The sequence below is a fragment of the Mya arenaria genome, chromosome 7, assembly GCF_026914265.1.
Source record: "Mya arenaria isolate MELC-2E11 chromosome 7, ASM2691426v1".
Lineage (NCBI taxonomy): Eukaryota > Metazoa > Mollusca > Bivalvia > Myida > Myidae > Mya > Mya arenaria.
This window is the reverse complement of record NC_069128.1, coordinates 1,765,268-1,780,338: the sequence shown is the minus strand read 5'-3', so window position 1 is coordinate 1,780,338 and position 15,071 is coordinate 1,765,268. Positions and strand designations below refer to the sequence as shown.

The 15,071-nt window shown below is 33.3% G+C and overlaps 1 protein-coding gene across 1 annotated transcript; it reads right to left on the bottom strand.

Moving 5' to 3' along the window:
• Window positions 1–5,319: 5,319 nt before the first annotated feature.
• Window positions 5,320–9,993, bottom strand: LOC128241766 (uncharacterized). Its single transcript, XM_052958844.1, has 5 exons — window positions 9,953–9,993; window positions 8,688–8,831; window positions 7,708–7,813; window positions 6,966–7,134; window positions 5,320–6,188 (listed from the first exon to the last, which is right to left on the bottom strand). The coding sequence occupies exons 2-5, from the start codon at window positions 8,825–8,827 to the stop codon at window positions 6,088–6,090; spliced, it is 516 nt and encodes a 171-aa protein (XP_052814804.1). The 5' UTR covers window positions 8,828–8,831; window positions 9,953–9,993; the 3' UTR covers window positions 5,320–6,087.
• Window positions 9,994–15,071: the final 5,078 nt, after the last annotated feature.

Here is a 15,071-nt window from a genome sequence, read left to right as displayed (position 1 = left end):
CACGAATACAACAACAGTAACAGAATTCAAGGAATTCTCTGAAGTTTGTCTTTTACTGCTTACAGTGCAATAGCTAGTTTTACAACTAGAGCATCGATGTATAAAAAGCTTCGAATTATCTATAAGCTCTAGCTTAATTTAATTTAACATGCTATTCAGTAATTGGTCAACGACTTATTGAAATATGTTCAAGTTAATAATAAATGCTCTATTCTGGTCTGTTAAAGAAAGTGTAGACCTTTCTCTAAGTAAATGATAAATAGATCCTGTTCACTGTGAGTAAGCCAGAATAGCAACGTAAGCGTCAATGTGAACGTGACTTGCTCAATGTCAAAGTAAACATGTCCTATTTTAATACGAAAGTTGTTATTACTTTTAACGTACTTTTTGTGTCGAAGTGTCTGCAAAAACATTCAAGACGATTTGAGATCGCTTAAACTGGGGGAAATATATTAAATTGTGTTTTTAAGTTTGCAACAATAATCGCGTTTTTCCTCATTGAATATTTCGAAATCATATAGAAAGAAGCCAACCACTGATTTCATATCTAAATTACATCCTTTTACGAAAGCGACTTTACTCGTTAAACACAACAAAGGTTATTTCCCTTCTTAAATATAGTGAAGCCAATCAATGGTTATCTTTCTAAATTACATCCTTTTGCTATGACGGCTTTGCTTTTTGCTGAACTTGTATTTTTTCACTTTGTGATTTTTCTTTATACACTACGCATTAGACATATAGATAAAATAAGGTTTAACGCGAAATACGACGTGTAATTTGACGTGTAGCAACACCTACGTTTATATTTGAAAAGAGTGTATAGCTGCACTCTCAAAGATTGACAGTTTTAACATATTCTTAAATTTTGTCCCAAAAGCGGCGGAATTTGACTTCAACACAATTTTTGTCCATCAACTTTAGAATTAGTTTATAATATTGAAAGTAGACGATACATGGTCTCTGTGCTTAATATTTATAACCTTTCAACGCCTAATACATCTATTTCAGAGTATTGAGTTACAACAAAATTGAACTCTCTTATCGAAAAAGAACTTGTTGCTAGGGAGAAAACTACTTTTATGGCAGTTAATTATAAAAACTTTTTTACCAATGATCGCTCAGATAAATATATCTTTTGGACATGCACAGATGTTATTGAATAAATCTTTTCTAAAATTTGGTACATGTTTATATAAACAATTAATATGCATTCCTATGTGTGTTTATTATGTACCTTTACTTACTGATCGCCCTTTAAACTGCAATGAAAGTGAACATATGTTGAAATATCTAAGTTAAGAGATCTTGCGTTTGTTGATGAATTCTAGTGATACTTCTAAATATATTGACGATATTCTGAGTTTGGATAATCCGGTATTTACAGATAATACTAACTCGATATACCCTTCACAACTGCAACTTACTAAATCTAATACCTCCAATCTAAAAGCATCCTATTTGAATTTGCAACTCGAAATTAGGGAAGATTAATTTAATATTAATCTCTATAATAAACATCATATCTTTGAATAGTTGTTGCTTTAGGTACACTGAATTATATTTCTTGTCTGCGGATAGAGTTGGGTTGCCTTTTCATCGAAGTCCTTGAGGTTTACATATTACTTTATTTTAATTTGTTTTATTATAACGTGTCTCAAGTTAATACTTTGATCAGATTTACAATTTACGTTTTTACTTAATTCGCCATTGTTGGGATAACAGTGAGGTTGTGCAAACAGACTAGTTAACCCCCAGTAAATTTACATTTTACTGACCGTTCCTATGCGGTACCTAACAATCCTTGATCAACACCCCTAGTTATTTTAATATATTATGTATGTAGTGTGCTGTTTGCGGAGTTTTGTGCTGTTCTGCCATGTTTTTAGTTTGGAATTGTTTGTTTTTGTGTTATATGTCATTGTTTAAGCTTTCGACTACTGTACTGGTTTCTGTTGTTTTGTTTTCATATAAATAACATTTAATGCATTCAATTCAGTTATATAAAACAAAAAATAAAATTTACAATAGTACATATCTCTTTTGTTTGGAAAACTACCAAAAAAAAACATTTTTTTTTTAAATCGGTATTAACGCTTTTAGCTATGAAACATCCAATTTCGAACATAAAGATTTAAAACTGCGGTCTGATCTGTTGCCAGCAATCGTATATCACTTGTTTTCAGACATACACGCAAACATTGGCACAATACCTGACAAAACAAGCTGCCAAAGCATTCAGCTTTATAAATTATTTGTGAAATATCGTTTTGATTTTGTTGAAACTGCATCAATCCCTATTAACGTGGAAACGTACATTGCATTCTAAACTTGTAAAATATACACATAACTCGATGACGTAGTACACAAATAGAAGTCCTGTCTCACACGTTCCGGTATCGTTTCACAACCTGTCCGGTAACGATTTTAATGCAAGAGGTGAATTAACATGCATCATGCAAAAGACAAACTGAATATTTTTTTATAATATTTAAGAATTTAATGATTATGGTTATATCGGCTAAATGCAATACAATGAAAACTACAGGGACAAGCAAAGTGCCAAAATTCAAATATAAACCTTGTTAAGAGACACAATGTAAGCGACCAAACGACACTTGACGAGAGACATTTAGGTACAAACAGACTGGACACATGCATTAAAATAGCTTTTTCAAACACTCAAGGGATTACCGCCTTGGATAAGTCTTTAGCCATGGGCATAAACATATAGATTGAGATGAATTTAAATTGTAAAGTGTACATATACACTATACTCTGACCATTACGTTATTTGGTATTGAACACATACATCAGAGTAAAAAGGAAAAAAAAAATGATAACGTTGTATTCGGATTAATCCATACGAACCTTCCTCATACCAACACATGTAGACAGTCCAACCATATCAAGGACATGAAAAATACAAATCGATTTTTTTCTTGTCATGAATCGTATTGCCATGAAGGCGCATCGTAAAGGTTGATGCATTTAGTTTTTAATCTTAATGCATTATAATATTTACCCAACTGACTTAAATTTTCAAAACAAAATTAATAGCTACGTGGCCTCAAATTCCCCTGATAAAAAAGCTCCAAAATATCACTAAATGTTTGTTTATTTCTACATTGTTTAATGATGCATTAAAATTGGCAAACCTATATTGCGCAACTCGAACATAGACTCTGAACATTGTGTGAAGTTAGCTTAATATACGACATTAGACATTCAAAAGAAGAATGTCGTGATGGCAAAACGTTTGAAGATGGAGCTCCCCTGGGCTCAATTTTGGGTCCTCTTTTATTTTTTTATATACATTAATGACATAGTAAACGAGATAGATTCAAATGTCAACCTATTTGCTGATGATACAAGTCTATCTGTTATAGTGGACACCCCCCCGCAACAAACTGCAGCTTTAAAACTACAGACAGATATAAACATAATATACATTTGGGCTGATGAGTGGCTTGTAAAGCTCAATCTCGAAAACAAAACAAACCCATTCATACGCCTGTGTACATGTTTGACACTGATATCCCGTTTGTTGAATCTCACAAACAACTGGGTAGTTTTCTTTCTAATGAGGGAAATTGGCATACTCACATTAACTCTATTAAAGAAAAAGCTTGGTCTAGAGTTAACATCATGAAACGTCTACGCTATCAACTGGATAGGAGGTCTCTGGAGGTTATTTATTTTTCTTTCATAAGGCCAATCATGGAGAATGCGGATGTCATCTGGAATAATTGTACACAGTATGAAAAAAACGAACTTGACAAAATTCAAAACGAATGCGAATGCATTGTTACTGGTTGAACTCGCCTTGTTTCTCTGCGTCTGCATCACATTGACTTTGACTTTGAGAGCATGGAAACAAAGACGTGAAAAACACAGAGCTTTTATCTTTTACAAATGAAAAATGGTCTCTCTCCTGATTATCTGTCAAGTTTGGTTCTTCAGACAGTTGGTCAAGCATCAACTCTATATGAATTCATTCCTTCCTACATCAATCGCAGCATGGAATAGTCTCCCAGCTGAAGCACAAATCATTGACAGTGTCTCTGGCTTTAGTACCTTAAGTCGGATAATTCCAAACCAAATACTCTGTTTTATTATGGGAAACGTCGATTACAGGTCATTCACACTCGCTTACGGAACGAATGCAGTTCATTGAACCATCACCTGTTAAAAACATTGTGCCCTCATCCCTTTGTGCGTGTGGAGTTCAGGAAACAACATATCATTATCTTCTTATCTGTCCCCTTTATAATGAACAAATGAGACTTCTTCTTAACTCTGTAGAGGCTTTGACTGACGTAACGCTTCGCAATTTACTATACGGTGACACTGCCCTCATAGCAGAACAACATAAGACACTGTTCGATGCAGTTCACCTCTTTATTCAAATGACAAAAAGATTCGATAGCCAGTGACAGTCACTTCCTACTACCAAATATCTATCCAACTCAGAAGCGTCTCCTTTCTGCATACATGTGATATTCAGCACTACCAATCAGGGCTCAGTGAAGAAAAGGCACTGGAAGTTGCTCATTTAAACCAACCACCCTACCCTCTATCTTCACTCTTATCCTCTTTACCTTCTTATTCAATGGGAGTATATCCACAGTATTTTTCCTTTTTACTCTGTTTCGAAGTTTCCCCCGCACGTTTTCGAATAAGTCAGCTCTTTAAAATGAACTTGTTAGTACTTTATCTTGCTATATGTTGCTTTTGGTCTGTAGTCTATGAAAATGTGTATTAGGATGGATGGGTTTTTGTCTCAAGTATTACGATTGGAGACTCCGCTCAATGATGACTATACCCATTGTGTCCGTGAATGTAGTTTCGTCATTAGAGTTAACATTCTACAAACCATCGTTTAACATTATCTTAGCTAAGGAACTTAAGTAAATCGTGGGTAGATACGCCAAATGATATGTTTTATATTTCATCGTGCGATCAAAATAATGTGGTGATTGGATGGTGGCCAAATATTATGCGAGTCATTAGAATTATGCTGAAAGTCTGCAAAATTATCTCCCTGTGAAGTTTAATATTAAAATGATTTTAGATTGCAAGATGAAACGGTCTAACGAGAGTCAGACTATTTTTATCGCATGCAATTTTCGATAAAAAATAACGAAAATATGTTGTTAATTCTTCTATTAAAATTTATATACTTTGCTCTAATCAAGATTGATCAAAAGTAAACTAAACGTGTATGAATTACATAAACGTTGCCAATGAAACCACTAAGTTTTCATATTAGACCTTTTGACCAAAATAAAAAAGAGCAGGGTACGTACACATGCGTTACAGAAAAAAAATCGTGATCGTTGTATTCAGCTGGAAACAATTTTTTACATATGATGCATGGATGTCCGTTCGTCGAAGATAAAATACAATATACTCTAGACAATAATCAGTCCGTGCCAACTATCTTAAATTGTTTTTATCCTCCCGACAACCCTCGACGTCGAGTACCTATATAGATGGCGTGCATGTTTAATGGTAACATTTACAAAGCATAAAACTTGGAACAACTATTAGATGTTACATGTTTTAGTAAAATTTACTTCCACATACTAAAATATGAAAATATATGGTAAATAGTTATTTCCAATAACCTATGTTTTATCTACCAAAATGAGTTCATTTTACTAACAAACTCGATTATGGTTAAATGGTCGAAAGTGTTCATAAGTGTTATCTCAAGGAGTGATAAATAATAAGAATGATTCCCCAATAATGATAAGAGTCGGTATTAACGAACAGGGCAGGTTGGGAAACCTAGGACCAAGCTATTACCATTCTCGTACACCAGAGTGATGATGCTACGTGTTCCACAGTTTAATCATTATCAAACATCTGATGAATGAGAATGGCTATCATCTAACGCATAGATAATATATATGACGACACAATCTGATATAAGGATCAAACTAAACTGTTATAAAACATATTCTGTTCATGGTAAAAACAACTAATATTGTAACAGATCAACTTTAATCTAATTAAGTGGTAAGAGCAAATATCATTGTAATTGAGTAGAGTTTAATCGATTTGAGTGAAATTTATTCCCAATTATTGTCCATTCCTTGCACTGTTAAACCTATTCTGGAAGCAGTCGTCGATCAGGATCGGAGCAAGAGTAACAAACTCGTCTTTGCTAATTGTATCGTCAACTGAAATATAAACAATACAATGGTTAATACCATGGACAAGCCAAATAGTTAGCATGTTCACAATAATAACTGCATTTAAGTCCATAAGACTCCATGACAAACACATTCTTATTGAGAGAAACACAGAGTCACAATATAAGACAGAAATACAACACATGCAGTGAATTTAACTTTATAATTGCATAATGAGGTAACCGCCGTGGAACGGTCAGCGAAACTGAACCTGACAATTTATACCGATGTATAAATAGGTTTATTTTGTGTTCATCAAGATTATCAATAAATATGTTTGACTGATCAGAATTTCACTCAATTGTACATGGGATACGTCATTAAGACTGACTCTCATTAGCGGTAAGCAATATTTAGGGTGTATTAATATTTAAGAGTATTCGGTATGTACATAATGGTATGCGTTGCGCAGAAAAAAAAATGGCGTAATGTACATAAACTGTTTTACAGACATCATAAGCTATTATATACGCTGAAAGCAGATATACATTAAAGGATTAGTTAAAAAATAAGTTTACGTTTGTGAAAACATACATCATCCAAGTATGCTAGGTCAAACTCACAGGCACGTGGTTGAACGAGATTATGGCTTTATATTGTTTTTGAAACAGCAGTGTACGAGCCCAACGCACATAAGTAAGGGCAGGAATCGAACCCGGAACACCTGGTTAAGAAGGGAGTGCTCTAACCACGACATTACCTGGACAATCATTGTATTATTATTTAATATACAAGAATAGTGTCGTAAACATTGTAATAAGTTACCTATTCCTTTGTTCAAAGCATAAAAGAGCATGTTAGCCTCGGTCGTATTTCCAAATACCGACCACATCTCAACGGTTGAAATGCTGCCATCTTTATCTTGATCGTAGAAGTCAAACGCGCAGGGATCAGCCATAAGCTTTACATGAAAGCTTTCAGTATCCTGATCAAACTGTAAATATTACATCATAATTATGATTTATTTGCAAAATACAACATTTTAGTGTAAATATACAAACACAAAACAGACAGTCATTTAGGGAAGTGTTACATTTACCCTGATTATCACAATACTGTCATATTTTATTTCTTTCGTTACGTTTTCCAGTATTTATAACGTATAACACTAATTTAAATAAAGCATAACTTATAAAGATACATCTAAGACGATATTCAGGGTTTTTTCATCTTCTTTAGCAGAGGTCGAAATTCGGCAATTTCCAAAATGAAAAAAAGACACTTATTTCACAACAAATATTAACACAGAGTTGGGCGGTTTTTTTCTTTAAATTCAATAATTCATTGTTTTTGCTGATGGAATATTTCAGGCCTCTTCCCAACTTATGGTGAACAAGCCCTGACAAAACACCATATGACATTGTGTCATACTGTCGATTATGAAGCTATCGATACTTTGACAGATTGTGGTCAATATAAATCCGCGAACAAATTCTGCGGCCTGTTGCGGCTAAATTTAATGAATGCATAATCATCATTACATCTCTACTCATTAAGAAGAATGTACCCTCAAAGCCCTCCGGCGTCTCCACGAGAACCCTGCACTTATCCCCCAATTTCCATTGGTGTCCAAGCTGCCTCCGATTCTTGATCTTGATCCACGACGACCACGCCTGAAGGTACCAATAATATCGTGCATAGCTTAAATATCAAGCCGTGGAATAAACCGGCATTCAATAACCTCTACATTATACGCCCACTCCCCCTTTTGGTTTTAAAGAGTTTACATTTAGTTATCGTTGGAAATTTATTTTTATTTTACTCTTTGCAATTTTAACAGAACTGTGCTTAACATGCAAATGACTAAATGTCAAATACACTTGCGAAATATTATATGATAGCTTTTGTAATGCACTAAAGTTTATGTAAATATATACGCTTACATTGTATGTACATGTATATTGTGTAATTAAAGTAAGGTCACAACGTCCAAATAAATGTTCTGTATTGTTCTGAAGATATTGTCAAATTGACCGATAGCTACGTCCAGACATCTTATGATTTACGGGAAGCCGTATTCGAATTGGCACAATCTTGATTTTACGGTTTTGGTACAGTTTACCCTTCTCCCGATAATTGTGGTAAAGTAAACCCCATCAGTAACTATTTTGTTAACGGTACTTCCCACCAGTACTAGCATAAAGGTCAGTTGTAAGAAAATCTCACTATGTCTTTCAACGCTTAAAAGTACAAACCTTTTAAGCGTTGAATCTATTGTCCTTTATTGTATTGGTCATAAAATGCTACGAAGAATCAAAACATGTCATTATTCATTTTTTCCGGACACGATTAACAATGGGATATTCCTTTCTAAGGTTTGAAATTGATTAAAATCTCGACATCAATTGCATAAGACCTACCTCTCTTGCCCACCGACAGAGCTGATTTAGCACAGCCTTATAAGCTCGCTATTGTTATAGATACTCTTCAACCGTTTGGCGATACACATGAGGGACAATAAAAAAACAAGCAATGCTATACTCTTACCTGGTCCAGCCAATATCACCCCTGATCCCACCACCTCTGCCGCGACCCACTCCAAAGTCAATTGAATTCCTCTGACCCAGGATAATTTGTAAAAGGCAGAGGCCAATAATCAGACCTGCGAATTGTGTTAAATGAACCATGGTCCTGAAAATATAATGGTGAAATATAAACCAAATAAAGTTTCTTGTGTAAGGCAGAGATCAGTTATCAGGCAACTGTGTCTACTTTAATGATAAATGGTAATTCAAATGTAATGGAGGTCTAACCAAAAGAAAGAAAACAACAACACAAAAACAATTGTGTTATGCAGAATCCAATTATGAGGCAAATGAATGTATTTCATGATCCATGGTCATAGAAATGTAATGAAATTTAACCAAAAAAACACACAAATTCCGGTGTAATGCAGAGTCCAATTATCAGGCAAATTTTTATCAAAAATACATTATTTTGACCAAGGGATTGCTACTGTCTCAGGGAAATTACATTTGTATAGCGATTGCTAGTATTGAAACCTTCTATAATATCATGAACAGTACAAGACAAGTATTGCTATAAAATCAGTCAAGACAAACTCACATATTACGTGAATTTGCGCTTACAGTAACTACTAATTTGAAATGTCAAAACTATAAGCCAAGGAAGCATGATGTAATAGTTTTGTTGTACTTTAAAGCTATATTCTAATGTTAACACTTACTCTATTGTATTACACAACTAGTGAGTTTAACCTGAATAAACACCAATCAATCAAACAATTATAGAAAAACGAAAGAAACAGTTAGTTTGTTTATATCATAAAATCCATCCCCACCATGAAATAACGTCTTTTTATATTTTTATATATTACAAGTGTAATAACTATGCCCCCACGTAAACTCGTTTGATTCAATTGTAGAATTCTCGGTAAATACATTTCGTATTGAATGACCACTCATATCATATCCTCTGTTTAAAAAATAAATTAAAATATTCTTTTTACTGCTAAACGGTCTATGATTACACACATAAGCCCGTTTGTAAATGTACTTCCCATACATGATCATAGTGTATACTGTCCCTTGCGAACCGTTCAATTGTAAAATGAATCAATATATAATGAAGTGAACATTGATTCCCGTTTTAGTAAGCTTATAATAATTTCGTTTATTGATGAATAGAATGGTGAAAAATGTTTTAAATGAAACATTATAGTATAATTTTAGTTTATAAATCCACCTAAAACAACAACAACAACGACAATAACAAATATGAAATATCCTCACCTATGGGCGACAAGTGATGTATATATGCAACAAGCTGATTCTCAACGATACATGTGCACTGTGTGTTCGCTGTATATATACCATTATTACAAACCACATACACGTCTGGGGATTTTATTGTTATTTCTGCATTGTAACAACAAGTGTGCTATGAAGTTTACGTCCTCTTTAATAGTGATTGATTATGGAATTCCTGGTAATGGTTAAATCCGTGTGTTGAAATCTTCTGCAATCAGTTATGAAACGCTTATATTTAATTGGACAAATTGGGTCTCATTTCATTTTGTTTCAATAACCTTGACAACAGATGTGGTTAGTAAGATATCATAAATAAATCAAACAATGATATGATATGCTGAATATTTGAATTTAAATTAACTAAAAAAACTATTTGTTAGTCTTAGATGCGAATACTAGTAAGCAAATGTCAAAAATTGTAAGTATGTACATGTTAGTATATATAAGTTTATATATACACGTTAGTGTATACGTGCTAGTATGTACATGTTAGTATGCATATGCGAGTATGTACATATAAGTGTATACATGCTAGTATGTTCATGTAAGTATGTACATGTTAGTATGTACATGTTAGTGTATACATGTTTGTATGTATATGCTAGTATGTACATGATAGTATGTACATGTCAGTGTATACAGGCTAGTATGTTCATGGTAGTATGTACATGTTGGTATGTACATGGCAGTGTGTTCAGGCTAGTATGTTAATGCTAGTATGTACATGTCAGTGTATTCAGGCTAGTACGTTCATGTTAGTATGTACATGTCAGTGTATTCAGGCTAGTATGTTCATGCAAATATGTACATGTTAGTATGTACATGTCAGTGTATTTAGGCAAGTATGTTCATGTTAGTATGTACATGTCAATGTGATCAGGCTAGTATGTTCATGCTAGTATGTACATGTTAGTGTATTCAGGCTAGTATGTTCATGTTAGTATGTACATGTCAGTGTATTTAGGCTAGTATGTTATGTTAATATGTACATGCTAGTATGTACATGTCAGTGTATTCAGACTAATATGTTTAAGTTAATATGTACATGCTAGTATGTACATGTCAGTGTATTCAGGCTAGTATGTTCATGTTAGTATGTACAGGTTAGTATGTACATGTCAGTGTATTCAGGCTAGTATGTTCATGTTAGTATGTACAGGTTAGTATGTACATGTCAGTGTATTCAGGCTAGTAATTCAAGTAAGTATGTACATGTCAGTGTATTCAGGCTAGTATGTTCATGCTAGTAAGTACGTGTCTGTGTATTCAGGCTAGTAAGTTCATGCTAGTATGTATATGTTAGTATGTACATGTCAGTGTATACATGCTAGTATGTACATGTTACTATGTACATGTCAGTGTATTCAGGCTAGTATGTTCATGTTAGTATGTACATGTTAATTTGTACATGTCAGTGAATTCAGGCTAGTAATTGAAGTAAGTATGTACATGTCAGTGTATTCAGGCTAGTATGATCATGCTAGTATGTACATGTCAGTGTATACAGGCTAGTATGTACATGTTAGTATGTACATGTCAGCGTATACAGGCTAGTATGTTCATGTTAGTATGTTAATGCTAGTATGTACATGTCAGTGTATACATGCTAGTATGTACATGTTACTATGTACATGTCAGCGTATACAGGCTAGTGTGTTCATGTTAGTATGTACATGTCAGTGTATTCAGGCTAGTATGTTCATGCTAGTATGTACATGTCAGTGCGTTCAGGCTAGTATGTTCATGTTTGTATGTACATGTTAGTATGTACATGTCAGTGTATTCAGGTTAGTATGTTTAAGTTAGTATGTACATGTAAGTATGTACATGTCTGTGTATTCAGGCTAGTATGTTCATGCTAAAATGTGCATGTCAGTGTATTCAGGCTAGTATGTGCATGTTATTATGTACATATCAGTGTATACAGGCTAGTATGTACATTGTAGTTTGTACATGTCAGTGTGTACAGGCTAGTATGTTCATGTCAGTGTAAACAGGCTAGTATGTTCATATCAGTGTATACAGGCTAATATGTTCATGTCAGTGTATACTGGTTAGTATGTTCATGTCCGGGTATACAGGCTAGTATGTTCATGTTAGTATGTACATGTCAGTGTATACAGGCTAGTATTTTCATGTCAGTGTATACAGGCTAGTATGTTCATGTTAGTTTATACAGGCTAGTATGTACATGTTAGTATGTTTGTTTAAGTATATACATGTTATGTTTTGCATGCTAGTTCTTGCATGTTAGTATGTACATATTATAATGTACCTGAATAAATGATATGATGCCATTTTACATATATTTGCGTAAGTACATACTAAAATTCTTTATCCTTTTAAGTGGTTTGCGTAATATTTAGTAAACTAACCACTTACTGGGTCATCCATTGTGTATATATATACAACTTTGATAAAATCGCTCCTAATATATGTACTTACATTAATGTTAACTTAAGACCTTCTGCCTTTTTATTGGACATACTATTATCTTACCAATTGAAATTTGTAAATGCACGAATACAACAACAGTAACAGAATTCAAGGAATTCTCTGAAGTTTGTCTTTTACTGCTTACAGTGCAATAGCTAGTTTTACTACTAGAGCATCGATGTATAAAAAGCTTCGAATTATCTATAAGCTCTAGCTTAATTTAATTTAACATGCTATTTAGTAATTGGTCAACGACTTATTGAAATATGTTCAAGTTAATAATAAATGCTCTATTCTGGTCTGTTAAAGAAAGTGTAGACCTTTCTCTAAGTAAATGATAAATAGATCCTGTTCACTGTGAGTAAGCCAGAATAGCAACGTAAGCGTCAATGTGAACGTGACTTGCTCAATGTCAAAGTAAACATGTCCTATTTTAATACGAAAGTTGTTATTACCTTTTACGAACTTTTTGTGTCGAAGTGTCTTCAAAAACATTCAAGACGATTTGAGATCGCTTAAACTGGGGGAAATATATTAAAATGTGTTTTTAAGTTTGCAACAATAATCGCGTTTTTCCTCATTGAATATTTCGAAATCATATGGAAAGAAGCCAACCACTGATTTACTATCTAAATTACATCCTTTTACGAGAGCGGCTTTACTCGTTAAACACAACAAAGGTTATTTCCTTTATTAAATATAGCGAAGCCAATCAATGGTTATCTTTCTAAATTACATCCTTTTGCAATGACGGCTTTGCTTTTTGCTGAACTTGTATTTTTTCACTTTGTGATTTTTCTTTATACAATACGCCTTAGACATATAAATAAAATAAGGTTTAACGCGAAATCCGACGTGTAATTATACGTGTAGCAACACCTACGTTTATATTTGCAAAGAGTGTATAGCTGCACTCTCAAAGATTGACAGTTTTAACATATTTTTAAATTTTGTCCCAAAAGCGGCGAAATTTGACTTCAACACAATTCATGTCCATCAACTTTAGAATTAGTTTATAATATTGAAAGTAGACGATACATGGTCTCTGTGCTTAATATTTATAACTCAACGCCTAATACATCTATTTCAGAGTATTGAGTTACAACAAAATTGAACTCTCTTATCGAAAAAAAACTTTTATGGCAGTTAATTATAAAAAAACTTTTTTTTACCAATGATCGCTCAGATAAATATATCTTTTGGACATGCACAGATGTTATTGAAGTATTACCTTTTGTTCTGAATAAATCTTTTCTAAAATTTGGTACATGTTTATATAAACAATTAATATGCATTCCTATGTGTGCTAATTATGCACCTTTACTTCCTGATCTCTCTTTAAACTGCAATGAAAGTGAATATATGTTGAAATATCTAAGTTAAGAGATCTTGCGTTTGTTGATGAATTCTAGTGATACTTTTAAATATATTGACGATATTCTGAGTTTGGATAATCCGGTATTTACAGATAATACTAACTCGATATACCCTTCACAACTGCAACTTACTAAATCTAATACCTCCAATCTAAAAGCATCCTATTTGAATTTACAACTCGAAATTAGGGAAGATTAATTCAATATTAATCTTTATAATAAACATCATATCTTTGAATAGTTGTTGCTTTAGGTACTCTGAATTATATTCCTTCGTCTGCAGATAGAGTTGGGTTGCCTATTCATAGAAGTCCTTGAGGTTTACATATTACTTAATTATAATTTGTTTTATTATTGCGTTTCTTACGTTAATACTTTGATCAGGTTTACTATTTACGTTTTTACTTAATTCGCCATTGTTGGGATAAGAGTGAGGTTGTGCTAACAGACTAGTTAACCCCCAGTAAATTTACATTTTACTGACCGTTCCTATGCGGTATCTAACAATCCTTGATCAACACCCCTAGTTATTTCAATATATTATGTATGTAGTGTGCTGTTTGCGGAGTTTTGTGCTGTTCTTCCATGTTTTTAGTTTGGAAATGTTTGTTTTTGTGTTCTATGTAATTGTTTGAGCTTTCGACTACTGTACTTGCTTCTGTTTTTTTTTCATATAAATAACATTAAATGCATTTAATTCAGTTATATAAAGCAATAAAACAATCTACAATAGTACATAACTCTATTGTTCGGAAAACTACCGAAAAAATTTTTTTTAAATCGGTAGTAAAGCTTTTAGCTATGAAACATCAAATTTCGAACTTAAAGATTTAAAACTGCGATCTGATCTGTTGTCAGCAATCTCATATCACTTGTTTTCAGACATATACGCAAACATTGGCTTACTACCTGACAAAACAAGCTGCCAAAACATTCAGTCAGCTGATATTGCAGCTTTATAAATCATTTGTGAAATATCGTTTTGAATTTGTTGATACTGCATCAATCTCGATCAGCGTGGTAATGTACATGGCATTCTAAACTTGTACAATATACATATAACTCGATGACGTAGTACACAAATAGAAGTCCTGTCTCACACGTTCCGGTAACGTTTCGCAACCTGGCTGGTAACGATTTTAATGCAAGAGGTGAATTAACACTGGTTCATCATGCAAAAGACAAACTGAATATATTTTTATAATATTTAAGTATTTAATGATTATGGTAATATCGGCTTGATGCAATACAATGAAAACTACAGGGACAAGCAAAGTGCCAAAATTCAA

Coding starts and splice junctions, on each gene's coding strand:
- LOC128241766 (XM_052958844.1), bottom strand. CDS start 8,827: ATGGTTCATTTAACACAATTCGCAGGTCTGATTATTGGCCTCTGCCTT. Junction 7,814..8,687: donor GGTGATATTGGCTGGACCAG/GTAAGAGTATAG, acceptor TGGTACCTTCAG/GCGTGGTCGTCGTGGATCAA. Junction 7,135..7,707: donor GACGCCGGAGGGCTTTGAGG/GTACATTCTTCT, acceptor TAATATTTACAG/TTTGATCAGGATACTGAAAG.